Source organism: Suncus etruscus, chromosome X, assembly GCF_024139225.1.
Source record: "Suncus etruscus isolate mSunEtr1 chromosome X, mSunEtr1.pri.cur, whole genome shotgun sequence".
Classification (NCBI taxonomy): Eukaryota; Metazoa; Chordata; class Mammalia; order Eulipotyphla; family Soricidae; genus Suncus; species Suncus etruscus.
The window spans coordinates 122,137,418-122,163,346 of NC_064868.1; the positions used below are offsets into that span (position 1 = coordinate 122,137,418).

At 36.8% G+C, this 25,929-nt stretch overlaps 1 protein-coding gene across 1 annotated transcript; it reads right to left on the reverse strand.

Moving 5' to 3' along the window:
* Positions 1 to 24,411: 24,411 nt before the first annotated feature.
* AGTR2 (angiotensin II receptor type 2) lies at positions 24,412 to 25,525 on the reverse strand. The gene has a single exon (XM_049767023.1). It carries the CDS (start codon positions 25,495 to 25,497, stop codon positions 24,412 to 24,414), a length of 1,086 nt encoding a protein of 361 aa, XP_049622980.1. The 5' UTR covers positions 25,498 to 25,525.
* Between the last annotated feature and the right edge of the window lie 404 nt (positions 25,526 to 25,929).

Sequence of the window (25,929 nt, forward strand, 5' to 3'; positions counted from 1 at the left end):
GGAGCTAACCTTTGTGAGTACTTTGTATATCCTAGATATCAAGTCTTTATCTGATGTGCTGAGTGAATAAAAATTTTCAAATATGTTATGTGTTATTTGTTTCTTTTGCCATACAGAAACTTTTCAGTTTGATGTAGTCCCATTTATTTAAGTTTGAAGCTATAGTTCTTGCCATTGGCATCCTATCAGCAAATAATTTTTGAGGTGTGAGGCTTGGAGTGTACTGCCTAGATTTTCCTCAATGAACTTTATGGCTTCACGTCTGATTTCAAGGTTTTTAATCCATTTTGAGTTGACTTTTGTTTAAGGTGTGAGGAATGGGTCATTCTTTAATGTCTTACGTGTGGTTATCCAGTTGTTCCATCACCATTTGTTGAGGAGGCTGTCTTTGTTCCATATGAAATTCTTGGGTCCTTTGTCCAATATTAGTTGACTATATTTGGAGGAATGTCAGTAAATATTCTATTCTGATCCATTGGTCCTATACTCTGTCTTTGTTCCAATACCATGCTGTTTGGATCATTATGGTTTTATAGTAAAAATTCAAGTTAGATAAAGTGATGCCACCCACTTTCTTGTTTATCGATATAGTAAGTCTTTTATGCTTCCACTTGAACTTTATAATTGATTTTTCTATGTCCTTGAAGAATGATAACTGAATTTGAATAGGGATTGCATTGAAATTATATAGTAGTTTAGGTAAGATGGTCACTTTGATGACATTGTTTTTTCCAACCCATTGCATGAGATGTTCATCCAAATCCTTAGGTCCTCTTCAATTTCTTTCTAAAGTCTTTTGAAGTTTTCATGGTATAGGTTTTTCAGTTATCTTCTTAGGTCAAGTCCTAGGTACTTGATAGTTTTAGATACTATTTTACATGGGATGGACTCTTTGATCTCTTTCTCCTATGATTTATTAGTTGTATGAAACTGTCTTTTCTGTATTGATTTTGTAGCTGGCCACTTTACTGTATTGGTTTATTGTTTCTGGGAGCTTTTCTTAGGGTTTTCAATGTATAGCATCATATCATCTGCAAATAAAGATAGTTTGTCTTCCTCTTTCCCTATTTGATTTTCTTTTATTTTTATTTTCTTTGATTCCCTTCTCTTGTCTGATTTTTATTGCTAGGATTTCCAAAACTATATTGAATAAGAGCGGAGCCAGTGGACACGCCTTGCCTAGTGTCTGGCCTTATGCTTTTACCGTAGTTTTTTGCTGTTAGGGATAGTGTTCGCTGTGTTCTTCTTATAGCTGTAACTATCTTGAGGAGGGTTCCTTCCAACCCTATTTTGCTGAATGTTTTCATCATAAATGGGTGTTAAATTTTTCAAATGCCTTCTCTGCCTCAAATGATATGATCATGTGGTTTTTGTCTTTCTTCTCATTGATGTGCTGTAAAATGATGATTAATTTGCTTATGTTGAATCATCCTTGCATCCTTGGGATAAAATCCGCTTGGTCATGATGTATAATCTTTTTGTTATGTTGATTTATTCGGTTTGCTAAGGTTTTGTTAACGATTTTCGCCCATGTTCATTAGTGATATTGACCTGTCAATATTTTTTTGGTGGTACCTTTGTCATCTTTGGGGATGGGCATGATATTATCTTCATAAAAGAACTAATTAAAAAGTAATCCTGTATTTTCATGTTTTGTAAGAGTCTAAGGATCACTAGTAGTAGTTCTCTGAGTGTTTGATAGAATTCACCTGTAAAGCCATCTTGTCCTGGACTTTTATTCTTGGGGAGTTTCTTTTTTTTTTTTTTTTTTTTTTTTTTTTTGGTTTTTGGTTTTTGGGCCACAACCGGTGGTGCTCAGGGGTTACTCCTGGCTGTCTGCTCAGAAATAGCTCCTTGCAGGCATGGGGGACCATATGGGACACTGGGATTCGAACCAACCACCTTAGGTCCTGGATCGGCTGCTTGCAAGGCAAACGCCGCTGTGCTATCTCTCCGGGCCCTTTTTTTTTTTTTTGCTTGGGGAGTTTCTTAATTACTGTATCAATTTCCTTGTTATTGGCCTGTTTCGGCTTTCTACTTTCTCCTTATTAAGTCTTGGGGTATGATATTTTTTCAGGAATCTGTCCATTTCTTCTGGGTTTTCTAATTTAACTGAGTGCTGTTGTTCTTAATAAGCCCTTGTGATTTCTTGGATTTCTTGAGTCTCTGTTGTAATCTGTCTCTTTTCATTTGTGTTCCTATTTATTTGAGTATTTTCCCTTTTTTCCTTGTGAGTCTTGCCAGTGGTTTATGTATTTTATTTATTCTTTGAAAAACTCAGCTTCTGGTTCATTGATTCTTTGTATTTTTTTATTTCTTTGTTGTTTATTTTTATCTGGTTTTTATTTCTTTTCTTCTACCTATCTTGGGTTCCTTTGCTTCTTGCTTTCCAGATACTTAAGGTGTCCATTTAAGGCATTAATTTTGTTATTTTCCTCTTCCTAATGTAGGCCTATATTGCTGATTTTCTCCAATTACTGCTTTTGCTTTTGCTTTGTCATATAGATTTTATTGTCATTAGTCTCAAGGAATCTCTTTATTTCTTCCTTAATTTTCTCTTTAATCCAGTTGTTGTTGAGCAGCATATTTTTTAGTCTCCAGGTGTTAGATGTTCTCCACATCTTTTTAAATATCTTTATTTAAACACCTTTATTACAGATATGATTATAGTTGGGTTTCAGTCATGTAAAGAACACCCCCCTTCACCACTGCAACATTCCCATCACCAATGTCCCAAATCTCCCTCCTCCCCAACATACCCCCACTTGTACTAGAGACAGGCTTTCTACTTCCCTCATTGGTTCACATTTTTATGATAGTTCTCAGTGTAGTTATTTCTCTAACTACTCTCACCACTCTTTGTGGTGAGCTTCATGTAGTGAGCTGGACCTTCCAGCCCTCCTCTCTTTTGTCTTTGAGAATTATTGCAAAATATGTCTTTTATTTTCTTAAAACCCATATATGAGTGAGACTATTTAGCCTCTATCTCTTTACCTCTGGCTTATTTCACTCAGTATAATAGATTCCACGTACATCCATGTATAAGTTAATTTCATGACTACATCTCTCCTGATGGCTGCATAATATTCCATTGTGTATATGTACCACCAATTTTTTAGCGATTCTTTTGTTGAGGAGCATCTTGGTTGTTTCCAGAGTCTGGCTATTGTAAATAGCACATAATATCCACTTTTAATACTTTGCTGTAAGCTCTGATTAGGTGTTCCTGCTTCTTGTGAAATACAATTTAGCACCACTTATCTAGCCCTTAATTTTTTGTGCTTAACAAAGTATCTCAATTCTTTTTTAATAAACAGAAAATGGGGATATATAGCTAATCTCCTATAGCAGACTCCCTATTTAATACCAGAGCACACACCATACTTTCCCCAATGTCCTAGACCCTAGCTTCCCTAAATACAGAAGCACATACTCTGCTTTAAACCCCTCTCACATCCTACTGATTGGCTAACACAGAGTCCAAACCCTAATTTCTCCTAATATAAATATCCATTTCTCACCTACAATAAACTTATTTTCTCTCCCAAAGTGGCTGGTGAATGTTTTCTGTGAGTACTCTACTCGCTAGGATCAAACCTCAACAGTGACTTCTATGTCTTGGAATCTGACTTCAGCGTCATTTAGAGTTGATGATTTATTTTCAGCCATAAAAAATCCTCCACACATTTTCCACCAGTGCATAGATCCCAGCACCAATGCCTGTTTCCTTCTGGTCTGCCGTTTTTCCTCCTTGCCTACCTCTTTGGCAGTCATATGTCTTCTATCTATTTTCTTTTAGGCACTATGGTTTGCAATAGGAGTTTTATGCCTATAACTTTATATATATTTATATAATATATGTTATAATGTATTTATTATATATTATATATATTTATTAAATATATTATATATTTATTTATATATAACTATAACTTTTTTAGAAGGAGTGTTATGCCTATAACTTTATCTCCTTTCAGCACTCTGTTCTTGTATTGATTGATCATTTCCAACTATCATTTCTTTTAGACACTATAGTTTGCAATATTGTTACTGAATAGAGTATTAATGCCTTTCACTTTATCTCCTTTCAGCTCTCTGTTCTTGTCTAGAGTGATCATTTCCAACTTTAATTTTCTCTTCCCTAACTTAACTTCATTCCCCCACTATTTGTGGCAAGATTCTTTTTTTTTGGAGGGTCACACCCAGCAGTGCTGAGGGGTTGCTCCTGGCTCTACACTCAGAAATCCCTCATGGCTGGCTCGGGGACTATATGGGGTGCTTGGATTCTAACCACCGTCCTTTCTCATGTAAGGCAAGCGCCCTATCTCCATGCTGTCTCTCTGGCCCCCTGTGGCAAGATTCTTATCATGGATTGGTCCTCCTGGCCCTTGTCTCTATTGACTTTGGATATTATTACTCTAAGATATTTTATTTTATACCCCACAAATGAGTGCAATAATTTTATGTCTATCCCTCTCCCTCCGACTAATTTCATTCAACCTTCATATCCACTCATGTAAAAGCAAATTTCTTGGCATCATACAGCTCCTTAACAGTAATGGAAACTATTAGTTAAATGAAAAGGTAAGTTATCACATGAAAAAAATTATTTTCAAACAGTGTAACTGATAAAAAGTTAATACCTATAATGTATAAAATGCATACATTTCAATAGAAAGTTCAATTGAAAATAAGGTTGATATTAATAAAAATTTCCACCCCAAAATATAGATGAATAACACATGCTTAAAAATTATTCAAAGACTCTACTCTTCAGATAAATGCAATTTTTCATGGTGGGCTGTAGAAATAGTAAAGGGATTTAACTTACATCCCATTGATTCAGTTCATATTCCCAAAACCACCTATGGTCCCAGAGCACCTCCATGGGTCACTCCTTGTGCAGAAATGGATCCTGAGCATCACCAGGTGTGGCCCCAAAACAAATAAAAATAAATCAAAATAAAAAAAGAAATAAAAACTTCGTGTTACACATGAAAAGATATGTGCTAGCCTCTCTGTGTGTGTTTGAGTTAAATAAAAGACCTACCTAGCTATTTGAGCAAGAGTTCCTAAAATCAGTATAGTGCATTAGCATTTCAAAATTTATTTTGCTTGTGAACAGGGATTACTCCTGGCTAAGCGCTCAGAAGTCGCTCCTGGCTTGGGGGACCATATGGGACACCGGGGGATTGAACCGCGGTCCTTCCTTGGCTAGCGCTTGCAAGGCAGACACCTTACCTCTAGCGCCACCTCGCCACCCCCCCGAATCATTTTTATAATGTAATTGATTACTACAAGCTGGATATTTATCTAAGACATGCAATTGTTGCAATGTTATTGAGAATTCAATCACTGACTAATATGATGGAATAATAAAGATAGAACAATGGAATCAAAAACCTTGGGAAATGAGTGGTATCTGGCAGATGGAAAGGATACTTAAAAGCTTCATAAGGGGGCTGGAGATTGTACAAAGGTTAGGGTACTTGTTGACCTGAGGTTTAGTTGCTGGAACCATAATTGAGTCTTCCGTTTACTGTTAGGATGATTTCTAACCACAGAGTTTGAAGAAATCCCTGAGCACCTACAGATATGGCCAAAGCAAAGAGATAAAAGCACTCCAGGATGAACTCAATTGTTGATAACATTTTTATTTTAGGATCTCAGTTCTCCAGAACTCTGAAATATTAAATATGCATAATTTTAAGCACAAGTGTTTGATGATTTGTCACATAAACCCTAAAACTAAATAATGTATCCATTTATTTTTATGTTTATTTATATATTAATATATTTATTATATTATATATTGTATATAAATACAATATCAATTAATATTAATATACACAAATTACATTCCTTATAACATATTACAAGAAATGAATGCCCATGTTAAATGCCTACAATATAGATATTGTGGAATTATGATTAAGCTATCTGCCCTAAGGGAAAGAACATTATTTTGGTGGGTAAAAATCATGCTAGCATATATGTATACCTCAGACCCATCATTAGAAGAAACTTTATTCTTCTTTCACCTTAAAATATAACATATATTTTATTAGAAAAATTATATAAGAGAATAAGAAATGGAAAATTAATCCTTTGAAAATATTTTGGTTACCATGGTATTTGGTCTCCAGCCACAAGATGTCAGGAGAGACAACTTCAAGGCATCAGTGTTTTATTAGCAGTATTGTAGGATTCCTGATTAAAAAAAAAAAAGCTAAAAAGAAATCAGAGAATCTATTTACTAATGAACTCAAAAAAGTGACCAAGAATGCAGTAAGCACTGCAAGTATATTTTTGACTTTAATCAATGTATATGCACTAAGTATGTAGTTCTCCGGAAGTCAATAAAATTGTTTCAGTACATTTTGGGGTTTGGAGAAGAAGGGAGGAATGTGCCAGGGATGATTCTGTGACCTCATACATTCAATATGTCTTCTTTCATTATCTCTACAGTCCTAGTTTTAGGCTCTTTGAAATAATTTGTGGTGAGAACTGGGGAGATAGTTTAGGGCATGCATTCAATTAAACTACAATGTTATTTTAAAATGGGCTGTAGCGTGGATAACATTAGAATTGGTATCTATTAATAAATGAACATATTGATATGGGAGGAGATCTTCATTTTGTTTGTTTTGAGACATACCCAGAAATGTTCCTGGCTCTGCTATCAGGGATTACTCCTGGTTATCTCAGGGGACCATATAAGGTTCCAGGCATTGAAGTCCACCAAATATAAGGCAAGAACCCTATCTAGCCTTCAAAAGAGGGAGAACTCTCTCTTCTTGAGGAGTGATGTTCATTTTTCATAGATCATTTGATTCAAAGACCTGTGGATTAATTTCTTGTATGTACAAAATAGAAGAATTAATTTGGTGATCTGGGCAAGCCCAGATAATTTATTAAACAAAAGACTCAGTAATATTAAATGCTTTAAAGTGGGATTTACAATGAGGAGGGCACACAAGGCTATGCTCAGGACTTTTTCTTGCATCTGATCACAGGAATTATTCCTGATAGGCTTAAAGAGTCATTGGAGTTGCTAGGGATTGAGCCCAAGTTGGTTGTACGCAAGGCATGTGTCCTACCCAATGAAATATTTCTCCAGCCCTGAATTTCCTATTTTGATACTGTATGTGGTTGAATTTAAGATTGGGAATATTGGCCTGGTCTGCTTTAGCAGTGTATTGAGCTAATTCTCTGTGCAACCTAGAATGTGACCCACTAGTGAATGACAAATTCATGAAGGCCTCATATAAACCTCCGAGTAATGCTTCGGAGAAGCTAAGACAATACAGAATTTAGATCTGTTATTTTGACTTTTAATGCTATTTTAGGAAATTCGATTACTAATTTTTCAGCATGTTGTGCCTCATAAATAAAGTTTGAAATTTCATGAGGATAGGTAAATAAAGTTGTAATAATAATTCATAATTCAAGGTCTTGAGTAGAACCTAAAGTTGTAAATTTATCCATTTCCATAAATTTTCCTTAGTTTATAATTATTGTAAAAAAACAAGTACTTTTCTACAGACTTTCTAGAACAAAAATGCTAGAACAATTTTTTCAGACACAATTTTTATATGTTTAAATATGGTCTTTTTTGAGTTATAGTTCATACATTATATAATTCAAATGCAAATGCATTTAAATGCAAAACATAATAGGTGTATTTACAGATATTTTCTTCTTTTTTATTTATTTTTTTTGGTTCACACCCAGCAGTATTCAGGGGTTACTCCTGGCTCTCTGCTCAGAAATTACTCCTGGCAGGCTCGGGGGACCATATGGGATGTCGGGATTCAAACCACTGGCTTCTGCGTCCTAGGCAAATGCCTTACGACTCTGCTATCTCTCCAGCCCCTACAGATATTTTCTAAGGAATATTTTATTTACAAACATTTAATTAAAACATCGTGAGATACAAGTTACAAAATTGTTCATGATTGAGTTTCTGTACTACAATATACAACACCCTCCACCAGTGCACATTTCCCACTACCAATGTTCCTAGTTTCCTTACTGTCCTCCTCCCATGCCTGCTTCTGGGGAAGACATTCTTATTTTTTTTTTGCACCACGGTGACATCAGAATTCATGATGCTGAATTCAGAATGGACATTATTTTCCAAACCAGTGTGATCATGAGTCATGATTCTTTTTTTAAATCTTTATTTAAACACCTTGATTATAAATATGATTGTAGTAAGGTTTCAGTCATGTAAAGAACACCCCCCTTCACCAGTGCAACATTCCCATCACCAGTATCCCAAATCTCCCTCCACCCCACCCCATCCCCACCTGTACTCTAGACAGGCTTTCTACTTCCCTCAGTCATTCACATTGTTATGATAGTTCTCAGTGTAGTTATTTTTCTAACTTCATTCACCACACTTTGTGGTGAGCTTCATGTCATGAGCTGGACTTTCCAGCCCTTGGGGAAGACATTCTCTTCCTTTGTTTGCCTTTTAGATAGTGTGGTTTGTAGTATTGCTACTGAAGAAGTGTCATGCTTTTCATTTTAATTCACTTAAGAGCCCAGATCTGGTCTAGAGTGATAATTTCCAAATATTATTGTCATAGCAGTCACTTTTCTTTGCTAACTGCACTCTCTTTTATTTTTAGCAAATTTCCTATCATTGATTCTTTCTCCTAGCTTCTGGATCTATTGTTTTTTGTTAACATACTATCTTTTATTTTGTATGTTACAAAAGAATGTGATCATTTTATATCAGACACAATTTTAAATACCCAGAAATAACCAGAATATAATCTTGTCTTTAGGATTTACAATAAATTCAGTTTATTTATTATACTGTATATTAAGAAGAGTGAGCAATTTTAAGTGAGTGTTTCCCCCATAAACTCTAGCATACCAAATAGGCCTGTTTCATATTTTTGTAATGAGGTTTCTTTATAAAAATAAATAAAAACCAAAATATTTATTTAAGGACATGGTTACAAACATGTTCATAATTGGATTTCAGTCATAAAATGCATACCCCCCCTTCACCAGTGCAACTTTCCCACCACCACTGTATCTCATTTCCTACCTCCTCCCACCCCCTACCTGTATTTAACAGAGATATTTCTCTCTATATATCATTGTCATGGTAGTTGTTACTGTAGATATTTCTCTAACTACACTTACCACTCTTTGTGATAAGCTTCTTATCATGGGCTGGCCCTTCTAGTCCTCATCTCTATTATCTCTGGGTGTTATTATTATATGGTCTTTTATTGTTTTAAATCCCACACATTAGTGAGACTATTCTGTACTTATGTTTCTCCCTCTAATTTATTTCAGGCAACATAATAGTTTCCAAGTGTAAGCAAATTTGTGACTTTATTTTTTCTAACAGCTGCATAGCATTCTATTATATAGATGTACCACAGTTTCTTTTTTTAAAATAATTTTTATTTTGACCAAAGTGGATTAAAAAATCTTTCACAGTAGGTACATAGTAACATTGAATCAGTGGCATTCCCACCACCAATGTTGTCCTCCCTCCACCCCTGTTCCCAGCATGCATCCCACATCCACCTCCTTTTCCCCCACTCTGCTAGTATAAGTGATTCCTTTTGTGTCTAGCTTGTTGTAGATTGGGTATCGATTCTGTTGTCATTGGCTTTAGATTTGGTGTTTAAGTCTGATCATTTTTTATTTCTCCTCAATGTTCATACTACTGTTTTGTCTTGGTACCCTCCATATTTCCCCCTCAGTTTATGAGGCAGGATAAGATGGTTCAAGTTATGTGGTTCTGTTTGAAGGAAAGAAAAAAAAAGGGGGACAAAAATCAAGCAAGCAAAAAACAGGAGTCCTTAATGAGGCTATAAATATCAATTTAAGAGAAGAAAGAGAAAAAGGAAGAAAAACACAACAACAATACAAAAGAAAACAACAACAACAAAAAAGTACCACAGTTTCTTTAGCCACTCCTCTGTTGTTGGGCATCTGGGTTGTTTCCAGATTCTGGCTATTTTATATCACTGCTGTAAACACAGGAGTGCAGGGGACATTATTATATTGAGTTTTGTCGTCTTAGGGTATATCCCTTGGAGTGGTATTGTAAGATCATATGGAAGCTCAATTCCCAGTTTTTTAAGGAATATACAATTGTTTTCCAAAAGGGCTGGGCTAGATGGCATTCTCACTAGCAGTAAAAGAGAGTTCTTTTCTTCTCACATCCACACCAGCAATGGTTGTTCTTATTCTCTGCGATGTGTGCCAGTTTCTGTGATGTGAGATGATATTTCATTGTTGTTTTGATTTTCATATCCATGATGATTAATAATGTCGAGCATTTTCATGTGACTTTTGGCCATAGATGAGTGAGACCATTCTGCATCTTTCTCTCTCTATGACTTATTTCACTCAGCATAATAGATTCCATGTACCTCCATGTATAGGAAAATTTCACGACTTCATCTCTCCTGCCAGCTGCATAATATTCCATTGTGTATATGTACCACAGTTTCTTTAGCCATTCATCTGTTGAAGGGTATCTTGGCTGTTTCCAGAGTCTTGCTATGGTAAATAGTGCTGCAATGAATATATGTGTAAGGAAGGGATTTTTGTACTGTATTTTTGTGTTCCTAGGGTATATTCCTAGGAGTGGTATACCTGGGTCGTATGGGAGCTTGATTTCCAGTTCTTGGAGGAATCTCCATATTGCTTTACCTAAAGGTTGAACTAGATGGCATTCCCACCAACAGTGGATAAGAGTTCCTTTCTCTCCACATCCCTGCCAACACTGCTTGTTCTCATTCTTTGTGATGTGTGCCAATCTCTGGGGTGTGAGGTGGTACCTCATAATTGTTTTGATTTGCATCTCCCTGAGGATTAGTGATGTGGAGCATTTTTTTCATGTGTCTTTCGGCCATTTGTATTTCTTCTTTGTCAAAGTGTCTGTCCATTTCTTCTCCCCATTTTTGATGGGATTAGATGTTTTTTTTTTCTTGTAAAGTTCTGTCAGTGCCTTGTATATTTTGGAGATTAGCCCCTTGTCTGATGGGTATTGGGTGAATAGTTTCTTCCACTCAGTGGGGGCTCTTGTATCCTGAGTGCTATTTCTTTTGAAGTGCAGAAGCTTCTCAGTTTAATATATTTCCACCTGCTTGAGACTGGATTTCATCAGCGTTCTTGCTAGTGATCCTGCCGACACAGAAGAGCCACGTTAAAAGTGTAAAGAGCTGCATGTGGCTCATGAGCCGCGGCTGGCTGACCACTGTCTTAGGCCAAGGGAATTCCCTTTCTAATGTCCCCAATATTTACTGTGCCTATGCAGGAAAAAAAAACAGCATAAAATTATCTTTTATTTATTTATCTATTTATTTATTTTTTTTGATTTTTTTATTTTGGTTTGGATATTGAAGTTGTTGTCTCCAACAACATACGGATTTATTTCAGGATAGTGGTTATTATGTGGTGCTTGTCTTTATTGCTGTACTGCTCACTGGATATTTTATTTGATATTTACTTTTATATTGTTCTGATGTCTCACTTCCTTTTTCCCTTTCCTCTCTCAAACTGAGGTTGAGAGCTTCTAGAAGGACTCCACCCATTTTCGGCTTATTTGATTTTTACCCTCATTTTATTGCTTTTCTTTTCTTCAAATAAAGCCACATAATTTGAATTATCTAGTCCTGCCTCTCAAATAGAGGGGGAGATGATGGAGGGTACCAGGCCCAAGCAGTTGTATGATCACTAAGTAGTAAGCTAGACACAGAGGGAACCACTTGTACTGGCAGCCGGGGGGGGGGGGGGGGGATAAAGGTGGGGTATATGGAATGCAGGATGGAAATGGGGGTGGAGGGAGGACAATTTTGGGGATGGGAATTCCCCGGATCCAATGTTAATATCTACCTAAAATATTATTGTGAAATATATGTAAGCTACTTTGGTCAAAATAAAAAAATTATAATAAAAAAGAAAGAAAAATGTCATGGGTATCCTTATCTGTACAATGCTTTGGGGAGTATTGCCATTTTAATGATGTTCATCCTTCCAATCCATGAGCAGGGTATGTGTAGCCATTTCTTTTTGTCCTCTTTTATTTATAAAAGCAGGGTTTCGTAGTTTTTTTTTTTTATATAGGTAATTCACCTCTTTAGTTACGTTGACTACAACATGTTTGAGTTTGTGTGACACTAATGTGAATGGGATTTTTTTAATGTCAGTTTCTTCTTTTTCATTATTGGTGTACAAGAAGACTTGATTTTCTGCATTAATTTTTTAGGCTGCCACTTTACTATTGTTTCTAGGAGCTTTTTGGTAGAGGTTTTATAAGCATAGTATCATGTCATCTGCAAACAGTGAAGTATGGTTCAACACATACAATGTAATACAACACAACACACACATAAAAAGAAAAATTAAAAACCATGCGATCATATAATTAGGTGCAGTGAAAGTATTTGATAAGGTTCAATATCCATTCATGATAAAAAATAATCTCAACAAGGGGCTGGAGCGGTGGCACTAGAGGTAAGGCATCTGTCTTACAAGCGCTAGTCTAGGAGGGACCGCAGTTCAATCCTCCAGCATCGCATAAGGTCCCCACAAGCCAGGAGTGATTTCTGAGTGCATAGCCAGGAGTAAACCCTGAGCATCAATAGGTGTGGCCCAAAAAAACAAAAACAAAACCCAAACAACAAAAACATAAAAAACTCTCAACAAGATGGGAAAGGAACTTTTCTCAATATAATCAAGGCCATCTGTCACAATCCCATGGCAAATATTATTCTGAATGGGGAAAACCTTGCCTTTACCCTTAGATTTGGCACAAGGTAAGGCTGCCCCTCTCCTCACTCCTATTCAATATACCACTGGAAGTACTAGAAATAGGAATTAGGCAAGAAAATGATATAAAGGGCATCCAGATAGGAAAGGAAGAAATGTAACAAGGTTTCCAATAGTTGGTTTGGGGACAGTCTTTTGACATATACTGCTTAATTTGATGCAAAATACATTCTTTTACTCATTTATTAGTTTTTTCAAAGCCATGGCTAAAGTCAATTTAGAATCTGGGAGTAAGATAGACATAAGATTTTTATCAGGGAAGCTAATTAATAATTTAATTCTCAAAAGCTAGTTATTTAATTTCAATTTCACGCTGTGAATACTAATAGGAACAGGAGTGGTTTGTTCTCTATTAATATATTTTAAAAATTAATTGAATAACAATAATTTTAAGGTTATTGATAGTTGTATCTGAGGTATACAATATTCCAACAGCAATATCACCACCAGTGTCAACTCCCTCCACCTTTACCCCCACTTGCCACCTTGAATGCCATATTGTAAATTTGGTACATGTAGTTTAGATCTCATGTTTTCAGTGTTGTTTATTCTGTACTTTTTATATGTAGTTCTACATAGCTACCATATCACCATTACACCAAAGGTCATTGACTCCTGTTCCCCATTACTTCTCTTTTTTGTTTGATTCTAGCCTCACTCAATTTCTTTCATTTTCTGTTTTCTCTATAATTTGAGTCAATGATGGTATAGGCATCACCTGTACTAAATTACATTTTCTTATCCAGTTATTCTATAAATACCATGCATATAACAGACCATCTTGTGTTTGACTTTCTTCTTCTGGCTTCACACAACATAGCAACTGGTTCCAAATAGCTTGTAGAAAATTGCATGATTACATCATTCCAATCGTTACAGAGTATTCCACTGTACAGCTCATTTTCACAATCCATTCATCTATCATTGAATTACATATCTAGGTTAATTATATATATTAGCTGTTGTGTTAAGTGCTGCAATGAATAATGGTATACATAAATCCTTTCAAATGAATACTTTTTTTCTTGGGATGATTCCCCAAAAGTGGATTTTCTGGGTCACATGTAAGCTCAAGTCTAAATATAATGAAAATTCACTGTTGTTTTTCAGAGAGGTTGAATTGGGGTGTGTGTCTTGTTAGGAGGACAACTGGGGACATTGCTGGAGTCTGGTGATTGGATTGGTTTTAGAATATTAAACACCTCAACAGGTATATGATGGACAACTTCATAAATCATGAAGTTTAAATAAAGTTTCGAACATTTTTAAAGTGTCTTCTTTTGGACGCACTGAATCCCCACACCCACCCAGGAGAGGTTTGTGGGAACCACCCAAAATCCTCTGCACCCCAACATCATGGATCCTAGTTTAGCAGGTATGGGACACAAGGAGCCTCCAGACACCCCTTAAAGCCAGGGGATGCACAAACCAGCCCCTTCCCCAACCTTCCTCCCCCAGACAGTCCAGCCACTGGCACTGAAGCCTCACGCCCACCAAGGAGAGATCTTCAGGAACTGCCCATACTCCTGTTGCTCCATGAACCTAGTGGACACTTCAGTTTATACCAGATGATCCTAGGAAGATCAGGCTTAACATTTCTTCTCTATAGAAATATAGAAATATACAGCTCCAATACCAGAATCTCCATATCACTTTCCATAGAGGTTGGACTAGACGGCATTCCCACCAGCAGTGGATAAGAGATCCTTTCTCTCTACATCCCTGCCAGCAATGATTGTTCTCATTCTTTGTGATGTATGCTAATCTCTGTGGTGTGAGATAGTATCTCATCATTGTTTTGATTTGCATCTCCCTGATGATTAGTGACTACGAGCATTTTTCATGTGCCTTTTGGCCATTTGTATTTTTATTATCAAAGCATCTGTTCATTTCTTCTCCGCATTTTTTGATGGGATTAGGTGTTTTTTTCTTATAAGGTTCTGTCAGTGCCCGGTATATTTTGGATATTAGCCCATTATCTGATGGGTGTTGGGTGAATAGTTTCTACCACTCGGTTGGTGGCTCTTGTATCCTGGGCACTATTTCTTTTGAGGTACAGAAGCTTCTCAGCTTAATGTATTCCCATCTGTTGATCTCTGCTTCCACTAGTTTGGAAAGTGCAGTTTCCTCCTTGAAGATGCCTTTAGTTTCAATGTCATGAAGTGTTTTACCGACGTGTTGTTCTATATAACTTATGGTATCAAGTCTGATATCAAGGTCTTTAATCCATTTGAATTTTACCTTCGTACATGATTTTAATTGGGGCATATGTTCGCTTTTTTTTTTGCAAGTGCTAACCAGTTCTGCCAGCACAACTTGTTGAAGAGATTTTCCCCGCTCCACTTAGGATTTATTGCTCCTTTGTCAAAAATTAGGTAATTGTATGTCTGGGGAACATTGTCTGAGAACTCAAGCCTATTCCACTGATCTGTGGGTCTGTCTTTATTCCAATTCCATGCTGTTTTGATAACTATTCCTTAGTAGTACAGATTGAAGTTGGGGAAAGTAATGCCTCCCATTTTCCTTTTCCCTAGGAGTGCTTTAGCTATTCAAGGGTGATTAATATTCCAGAAGAACTTCATAAGTGTTTGATCCAATTCTTTGAAGAATGTCATGGGTATCTTTAAGGGGATCACATTAAATCTATATAATGCTTTGGGGAGTACTGCCATTTTAATGATGTTAATCCTGCCAATCCATGAGCAGGGTATGTGTTTCCATTTCCGTGTGTCCTCTCTTGTTTCCTGGAGCAGTGCTTTATAGTTTTCTTTGTATAGGTCCTTCACGTCTTTGGTCAAGTTGACTACAAGATATTTGAGTTTGTGTGGCACTATTGTGAATGGGATTTCCTTCTTGACTTCCTCCTCCTCCCTATCATTATTGGTGTATAAAAAGGCCATTGATTTCTGTGTGTTAATTTTGTAGCCTGCCACCTTGCTATATGAATCTATAGTTTCTAGAAGCTTTTTGGTAGAGTCTTTAGGGTTTTCTAAGTAGAGTATCATGTCATCTGCAATCAATGAGTGCTTGACTTTTTCCTTTCCTATCTGGATTCCCTTGATATCTTTTTTCTTTTTAAACACAGGTTTATATATCTGTTCTATTTTAATGTGTACATATTTTTGCTATCCTTACCATTTTTGGTGCTGCTTGGTACTAAAGCCTTGCCTGAGATAAAATGGCAGATCAAAAATGGACCACAGAAATTGTGAGTATAACCAGTCATCCTTACCCAGAATAGCACCAGCAATCCAATATGGAACCATAAGTTTTTGTTTTCTCGTTGTCATATCATAACTGATACAAGTTAGTGCCAGAGCTGTGCAATAATTCTCCCAATGGAGTTGGTTCCTGGAGTTGCTGCCCAGAGCTGTATCAGTTCTACATCTGGGATCTGGGGTTTGGAGTTGAACTGGCACTGTCCAATTTCCTGGAGACTGGGTTGTATCCACATGACACATGTCCAGAATGGGAGGCATCCTAGTGTTATAAAAAGTGTGATGTCTTATCCCTAGAATATAAGATCTTATTTCTGTGTCTATGGTTTCCCCTTATTTACTGTGCCCATACAAAAATGTATGGTTCCATATTGGATTGCTGGTGCTATTCTGGGTAAGGATGACTGTTTATACTCTCAATCTCTGTGGTCAGTTTTTGATCTGCCATTTTATCCCAGGCAAGGATAAAAAAAGTGATCATTCTCTAGGGATATTAATAAAAATCTAAGATATCTTAATAAATACATGAGAGCTCCATAGTACTCCTCAGCCTCCATGACCACTCATTTCCTCTTTTTTTTTTTTTGGTTTTTGGGCCACACCCTACGGTGCTCAGGGGTTACTCCTGGCTGTCTGCTCAGAAATAGCTCCTGGCAGGCTCAGGGGACCATATGGGACACCGGGATTCGAACCAACCACCTTAGGTCCTGGATCTGCTGCTTGCAAGGCAAACACCGCTGTGCTATTTCTCCGGGCCCTCATTTCCTCTTTTGTGCTCAAATTTTATGTTATAGTTTTCTGCATCTGGGTTCAAGGTCAGGTCTCTAAACTATTCCCTGAATTAGTGGGGGGTGAATTCAGACAGTACAGCTGTTGCTAAACTCAAACATCATGATTTGCTATTTTCCCAGAATTCAGTTTATACCACCAGGACAGTCTTTCACACCATTTAGGTATTCACTGGTGTTGTGGACTATAATATGCAATTGCTGTTTTCCTCCATTATTGTCATATATGCCAATATAAGTGACATGTGGATACACTGTGCTACAAATTTCTTTTACAAATAGCCACTCCTCTTCAAATTACATGTACCACAATAGAGTTTTGGATATGTGAAAGCATATGTGCAGATTCTAGACTGATGAGGTTTGCTGTGATTTGCAGTCGATATCCATGGAGATATGAAGCTCTCTCTTTTTTTTTTAGATCTGGTTCTTAAAATTTCTAAATCCCAGACAAAAGTGATAACTCAATGAATTGAGCCCAAAATTTGTATGAAAGAGGACTGAGTTCAATTATCACAACATATGGTCGCCTGAACACAACTGGAGGTGACCCACAAACAGAGTGCTAGGAGGAGTTCCTTAGTACTGCAGGGTCTGGCAAAAATAAAAAATATAAACTAATTACTTCATTGTAAACTGGCAAGGTTTCATTTTGTAACTCATACAAATCAAGTATAATCATAGTTAGATTTTATGAGGGAAGTAAACATTATAATATTATAAATATACAACTAATAGTAAATAGGGAGAAGACTAAGGGATTTGAACCACTTAAGAATTGAGTTTAGGGGCCGGAGAGATAGCATGGAGGTAAGGTGTTTGCCTTTCATGCAGGAGGTCATCAGTTCGAATCCCGGCGTCCCATATGATTCCCCCGTGCCTGCCAGGAGCAATTTCTGAGCCTGGAGCCAGGAGTAACCCCTGAGCACTGCCGGGTGTGACCCAAAAACCACACACACAAAAAAAGGAATTGAGTTTAGAGGGGCTGGAGAGATAGCATGGAGGTAAGGCATTTACCTTTCATGCAGAAGGTCATCGGTTCGAATCCCGGCATCCCATATGGTCTCCTGTGCCTGCCAGGAGCGATTTCTGAGCATGGAGCCAGGATAAACCCCTGAGCACTGCCGGGTGTGACCCAAAAACTACAAAAAAATGAGTCTAGGAAAACATGGGACCAGAGCGGTGGTGAGAACAGCAGGGCACTTGCCTTACACTAGCTAACCTAGGACATATCGTGGTTCAATCCCCCAGCGTCCAATAAGGTCCCCCAAGCCAAGAGCGATTTTTGAGCCCATAGCCAGAAATAACCCCTGAGCATCACCTGGTGTGGCCAAAAAAAAAAAAAAAGGAAGGAGTCTAGAAAACCAGGCTAACTGATGAACAGCATTGGATATTCAGAGTTCCTTTCCAGCTGTGTCTCATGGAGAGAAGGGTCATTTCGCCAGAGCAGATCCACACTAAGTTTTAGGAAAGAAAGAAATTCACAGAAAAGTCAGAATAATATCCAGTTTCTGTTTTCCCCCATTATTGTCATATCTGCCTATATTAATGGCATGTGGATACACCATGCTACAAAAAGGGAGCAAAACTTACTTTTACATACACAAAGCACCCATAGTACAATGGTTAGTGTTCCAAGAATTTGGAATTTATCACAAAAAGAGATAGTCCAAGAAGGGAAAAAGAGAAAATTTTCTTGGAAATAAGATGAGAATTTGGGAGAAATGATTTAAATATCAAAATTAATTTTGCAGTGATAAATATGATATACAATAATAATTGATAAAACAGTAAAGAAATATAAGTTCAAAGTGATAAAAAGCAAATTATCTGCTTATATGTATATATGTATTGTAAAACCCATTTCAAGAATAACACAAATCCATCTTGTTGATAAATTGCCCTTTTGATATTTCTAAGTGAAAATTAAATAACCCATAGATTATGGCAACAAGCCCTTATACTTCACAGTTCTGTCTGGGGACTTTGGCTTATGAATCAGAACCAAAGGGACTTGGGAACCAATTCAAAAGTGTCACCACCACTTGCCTAATTTCAGATGACTATCTTTAAAAATGTTATGCCTTGATATCAGAGTGAAACATACACTGGAATTTCTTCTAAGTTGTCAAGTGGAATCATGATTCCATTTCTTGAATAAATGCTTCTTCTGATTAAGTTATAAACTAATTATTTCCTGGTTGACTGTAATCTGCGTCTGTATTTATATCTTTAAAAGTGCCTTACTTTTGCTGCAAATAATGATGAGATGTGTAGCTATTTTTATCTATGTAAATTTTTCAGTAATGAGAAATTATCCTTAATATAAAAAACATGCTATAATTTCTCATTTCAGAAAAGACTTCTGTGATCCCACAAAATGATTTTAGAAGTAAAGGATTTTCTTTCTGAAAATGTTAACTATTTGTAGGTATACTTGTGCAAGTGAGCACTACTGTGGATGTCAGCCCAGTTATCTTCCTGTACTATTAACAGGATAAGTGATTCTTTTCAGTGATAGCATGGGAATTTCTGTTCTTTTATTCCAATAATCATTACTTATAGAGTCTGTCTAGTAATGACACTTTTCCTTATTACCCCAACCCTTTCTGGCTTTAATCATCACAGCTAGTTAATTCAATTTGCCATGTCTGAAACTCTAGTTTATTGACATGTGAGGCCACCCAACATTTTCCCATTTCAGGCCTCTAGAAAAATCCAAAATAAGTTAAAATAGGGATCATAGAAATAGTGAAGAAGTGAAGGTGCTTTGCTTGCATTTGGCTAACCCTAGTTCAATTCGGGGCATTACATATGGTTTAGAAAGAAGAACGCCAAAATTCATCACTGAGCACAGAACCAGAAATAAGCCCTGAACCCCACTATTGTGAACCAATCACCCTCCATATGAACCAAAATAAAATATGTTTTCCTCGTATTTTCTCTCTTTTTTTATCTGGCCACAGAGTATTAGATAGGAATTTTTTTCTGGTATTGTCTACTATTAGATCAATTGTGGGACATAAAATGTAAAAATCATTTATCATCACCTCTTCATTATAAATTTCATTGCACTAAGTCCTGCAAATTATAGTTTAACTGTCTAAGTAATACTATACAATCTCATTTCACAGAACAAAAAATTATGCCAAAATTTTTGTTCTCTGAAAAATAAGGTTTAAGGAACCTCTTTTTACTTTTTTGCATGGTGCAGAAAGGGCGGCAGGTATGGTGGTTGCTTCATATTGTCCATTTTAAATGGAGCATAGTAAAATATGACAGAGGATACTACCATATGTTTCCTCTCCTTTAATTTAATGATGTAAGCACATGTTCTGAAGTTCTTGTACTGCTGTAGCTAGGGATGTGCTATCAATAAAGTTGGCATGGAACAGGGGCACAAGCAGTGGGGGAGGGGACGGGTAAGGTTGAAGGATCATGCAAAACCATCTCTGAAATATATGGTTGGTAGTCTTGGAAGTTCTACTTCAGCAACCAAATATTACCACTTGGCATTACTCAGATCATATGTATATTATATGTAAGTAAGGATTCATTTATTTGAACTTACATTTCTTTTTTTTATTTAACCAACTTTGTATTTGGGTTTCATTAATGTAAAGAACACCACCCATCACCAGTGCAACATTCCCATCACCAATATCCAAAATCTCCCTCCTCCCCACCCAACCCCTTGTAAAATGTGAAAAAATTACTCCTTGTGGGAATAAAATGGATTTTATGGAAATTTCTTACAGTAATATAAAATATATAAAGCTCAGCTGAGTGTTAGGATGAAGAAGAAAAAGAAGGATGAGGAGGCAGGATGAGGAGAAGAAGAGGAGGAGGGGAAGGAGGAGGAGGGAGAGGGAGGAGGAGGGGGAGGAGGAGAAGAAGGAAGAAGAAGAAGAAGAAGAAGAAGAAGAAGAAGAAGAAGAAGAAGAAAAGAAGAAGAAGAAAGAAATAAGAAAGAATAGAAGAAGAAAGAAAAAAGAAGGAAGGAAGAAGAAGGAAGAAGAAGAAGAAGAAGAGGAGGAGGAGGAGGAAGGGGAGGAGGAGGAGAAGGGGGTGGAAGAGGAGGAGGAGAAGGGGGAGGAAGAGGAGGAGGAGGAGAAGCAGGGGGAGGAAGAGGAGGAAAAGGAGGAGAAGCAGGGGGAGGAAGAGGAGGAGGAGAAGAAGAGGAAGAAGAAGAAGAAGAAGAAGAAGAAGAAGAAGGAGGAGGAGGAGGAAGAAGGAGGAGGAGGTGGAGGAGGAGGAGGAGGAGAAGAAGAAGAAGAAGAAAAAGAAGAAGAAGAAGAAGGGGGAGGAAGAGGAGGAGGAGAAGGGGATGGACGAGGAGGAGAAGGAGGAGGAAGAGAAGAAGGGGGAGGAAGAGGAGGAGGAGAAGCAGGGGGAGGAAGAGGAGGAGAAGGAGGAGGAGAAGCAGGGGGAGGAAGAGGACAAGAAGAAGAAGAAGAAGAAGAAGAAGAAGAAGAAGAAGAAGAAGAAGAAGAAGAAGAAGAAGAAGAAGAAGAAGAAGAAGAAGAGGAGGAGGAGGAGGAGGAGGAGGAGGAAGAAGAAGAAGAAGAAGAAGAAGAAGAAGAAGAAGAAGAAGAGGAGGAGGAAGAGGAGGAGGAAGAAGAAGAGGAGGAGGAAGAAGAAGAAGAAGAAGAAGAAGAAGAAGAAGAAGAAGAAGAAGAAGAAGAAAAGAAGAAGAAGAAAAGAAGGAGGAAAGAAGAAGAAGAGGAGGAGGAAAAAGAAGAAGAAGAAGAAGAAGAAGAAGAAGAAGAAGAAGAAGAAGAAGAAGAAGAAGAAGAAGAAGAAGAAGAAGAAGAAGAAGAAGAAGAAGAAGAAGAAAAGAAGAAGAAGGAGGAGGAAGAAAGAAGAAGATTAAAATGATGTGGTTCTTTTCCATTGTGTAGGTAAGGTTAAAAAATGTGATCCCTTGGGGCCAGAGTGGTTGCACAGTGGTAGGTTGCACGTGGGTGACCCAGGATGGACATGGGTTCGATCCCCCGCATCCCATATGATCCTCCAAGCCAGGGGCAATTTCTGAGTGCAGAGCCAAGAGAAAGCCCTGAATGCCACCAGGTGTGGCCCAATAAATCAAAAAAAGGGGGATCCCAACTATGAACATTTCTGTAAACACAGTGCTTAAATAAATGGTTTAAAATATAATAATAAAGTATATATATATATATATATATATATATATATATTTTAAATGGGAAAATAAAAAGAAATTACAAAGCACCCTCAAATATGGGCAAATTAAAGAGAGTTTCCTTTGTTAGCTGAGAAATTCACCTGGAATTCATACTTTTGAACAAAATTGTTATAGCTTTATACATGCCCACAGTCAATGATAACATGTTCATGAACCATCTTTTCACGCGGTAATTCTTCTTAGTCCCAGGAACAATCACTGTAGTTACAGCTCCAGAGAACTATTTCGAAATTAATACTAGCATCCTATGGAAGTGGAGCCTGGCTTAAAATTCTAAGGACTATAGAGGCAATTCCTTAGATTAAAGGAATATTTGTGATCAGTGAGCTTAGTAGCATAATTCGTATAGTTATTATTGTGGTGTAGGATTGACAGGACCTAAAGGGGTATCAACAGTAGACTAAGATATTATGAGATAAGAATGATGGAGGGGTGTCTCTGAGGACAGAATTTAATGAACAAAATCAGAGACATAAAATAAAATTAGGTCCTTAAAAAACAGTAGTTTTGTGATACTTAAATATTCTTCAAGAGAATAGCACAGAGAATAAAATCCATGAAAACATAAAGTCTTATAAACTTAACAAACCAAGATATGAAATCTGAACTTTCCTTTCATGATCATTAGGAAATTATGTCTGAGGATGAGAGAGAGAGAGAGAGAGAGACTCTAAGAGAATGACAAGAATCCAGATAAGCAATGATATGGCCTAATATTAAGTATTTGGGGGATTTTTAAAATGATACAATTATAGGAATAAAGTTAAAAATTATATTTGGGTTTAGTTAAAATTAAAAAGCAGGCACACGTGATCTTTTAATTAAATATTTTATTTGTATGAGATGTCTTACAAAATTATTTAAAATATCAAGTCATGTTTGGATATACATTTAAATACTTGTTTTTATTGATAGTTACAAATAACATAAAATTTAAACTTTCCCAGATAGTAAAGGGAAAGATTTATTTCTTTCATTTATATTCCTGGAACCTAATAGAGAAGCAAAGCTTCTTAAATATCAGTTCTACCTCAGAGATTGGCACTGCTCCATGAAGACCCTAGATAACTTTGTATGATAGAGCTCTACCTTCTATATTGTAATCAATTCTTTATGCAATCTCTAGGTTACTCAGTTTCATGTCCTCCCCTGAAAAGGAATACCAATAGTGTTGCAAGGAAGATCTATGGACCAGCAATGGGTTTTAAAGAGTTCCAAAATATTTGATAAATTCTGGAACAGTTTTCATTGTATAGCTTCAAACTATCCTAAGATCTATATTGTCAAAGCCACATTGCAAAGTCCTGACAGAATAGTTTTTCAGTGACACCAAATCTGTCATTTGCTGCCTCTCTTTGTTCTCCCAGGATATCAAAATTCCATTGTGGCATAAACTTTTCCTATGCTAGTTTGCCAATTAAGGTTTTATCACATGTTATAAAATTAAAGAAATCACCATATATTTTAGAAAGCAATCCAGAAACAAAGCATCAATAATAAAAATCAAGCCAACTTTCTACATATCAAAGCATGACAATGGCAAGAATATAAACACTGACCTTTATATTTTATAACAATACACAGTGTTGAGTTATTATTTTAAAAAATATCAAAGAACATGGAAACCTTCCAACAATAGTTAAAATAGACAGAAGTTTTAAAATGTGCTTATTCAGAGTTTAGTAAACATGGAAATATTTTATTATAAAACTGTTACTATATATTTTAATTTCCATTATTATAAAAATAAGCTAAAATGTAGGAGTATATGTGATCTGATCCATATCCCTAGATCTATTTAATGTGAAGCTATATCTGAAATATAAACCTATGCTTAAGTGAAATTTTAAAAAATACCATATATAATATTCATATAAAAGGCATATGCTTAGAATTTGAATATTCCTTCACCAATCTATTGTAACATATTAATTTGAAAGATTTATATCTTTTAACATGATGCCTTGTAATAATGCAATGAGTTAAAAGACGGGTGTGGATTTAAGAAGAAAATCTAAAGAAATCTGATACTGAAAATAATTTTTTAATTCCAGCATGTGTCAAGAAGAAATGAGAAATTTCAAATCACATTCACAATTTCTTACTCTTTCTGATTAAAATAAACTGTCAATTACTTCTAGGTTATGTAAAAAGTCTCTCTAATGATTGTTTTGTACATTCAGACAAAAAATTAGATGGGAAGCAATTCCTAAAAGACATTAGAGGATAAAACTTTTGCTTTTATTGGCTTTGCTGATTTCGAAGAGTGAGAAAAGAATATTGCAAACATAAACCCTATTTTTTTTTTACCAGAGCCAGTAAGAGATAATACCAGGAGGCTTCCAACCAAGTCGCCATGTTGATAACCTCTGTGGCACCCTTACATTTAAGGCACAAAGGTCTCCATTTCTCTCAGGGAACTGCTTTTTCGACATGACATGCCCTCACTCTTGCCTTGCAGCCAAGTAATTGGAACCCTAAACACACGGCGGAGCTTCTGTTGGAAGCGGTTTCCAACAAAACAATACAGAAAGGGATTAATGCAGCTGTTAGTGAATCCCAGGAGGATGGCAAAAGGAAGTGCCAGGTCAATGACTGCTATAACTCCGCAGCTATTAATGACACCCATCCAGGCGAGAGCATCCAGGAAAGTCAGAACATGGAAGGGAAGCCAGCAAATGATGAACGCCAGGACAACAGCAGCTGCCATCTTCAGAACTTGGTCACGAGTTACTCTGTTCTTCCCATAGCTATTGGTCTTCAGTAAGTGTTTTCTAATTCCAAAATAGCACGTTGCTATGAATATTAAAGGAATAATAAAACCCAGGATATTTTTCATTAAGGCAATCCCAGCTGACCATTGGGCATATTTTTCAGGTGGGAATGCCATGATACAAGCATTTACTCCTAGATACTCAATGGTTCTGACATCTCGGAAATAAAATGTTGGCAAAGAGGACAGACATGCCATGCACCAAACCAGGGGGACTATATAAGATGCTTGCCAGGGATTTCTTCTTTGAGACAGAAAGGGATAAATGACAGATTGGTACCGATCAACACTCATGCATGTGATGAAAAAAATGCTTGCAAACATGTTCAGAGTCAGGAAAGAACCAAAAACTTTGCACATAACAGGTCCAAAAAGCCAGTCATATCTATAAGAATAATAGGATGCCCAGAGTGGAAGAGTAGCCAAAAGCAGTAAGTCAGCCACAGCCAGGTTGAAGATGTAAATGCTTGACACCCTTTTAGGACCCTTCTGGCAAAAGAACAGTGTGACCACAATGGTATTGACAAGAAATCCAATCACAAATATCATGTAGTAAAGAATAGGAATTGCATCTAAATGCTTATCTGATGGCTTATGCGAGCAGTTAAGTGACTCGTTGCCAGCCTGGTTGAGAAGTCCAAAGTGAAGACTGCTGGTAATGTTTTTGCTCACGGTGGCAAGAGTGACGTTGCCCTTCATATTGAAATGTCAGCAGCTCCTAATTCTTACACCTCCTGTTGGGGGAAATATGGGATTCTCAGAACATGACTTAAGACATCATTGACTCATTCATTTTTGAAAATTTGTTGAAAACTAATATGGTAGGTGAACATAGAAAGCACTCTGGAACAGAACTTTGCCTTTGTAAGAATAGATTTTCGGGGGCCGGAGAGATAGCATGGAGGTAAGGCGTTTGCCTTTCATGCAGGAGGTCATCGGTTCGAATCCCGGCGTCCCATATGGTCCCCCGTGCCTGCCAGGAACAATTTCTGAGCCTGGAGCCAGGAATAATCCCTGAGCACTGCCGGGTGTGACCCAAAAACCACAAAAAAAAAAAAAGAATAGATTTTCATTTATTTTAAGGACAGTTTTCTCAAGAGTACCAGTCAGTTGTTAGTATAATTTTAGGAA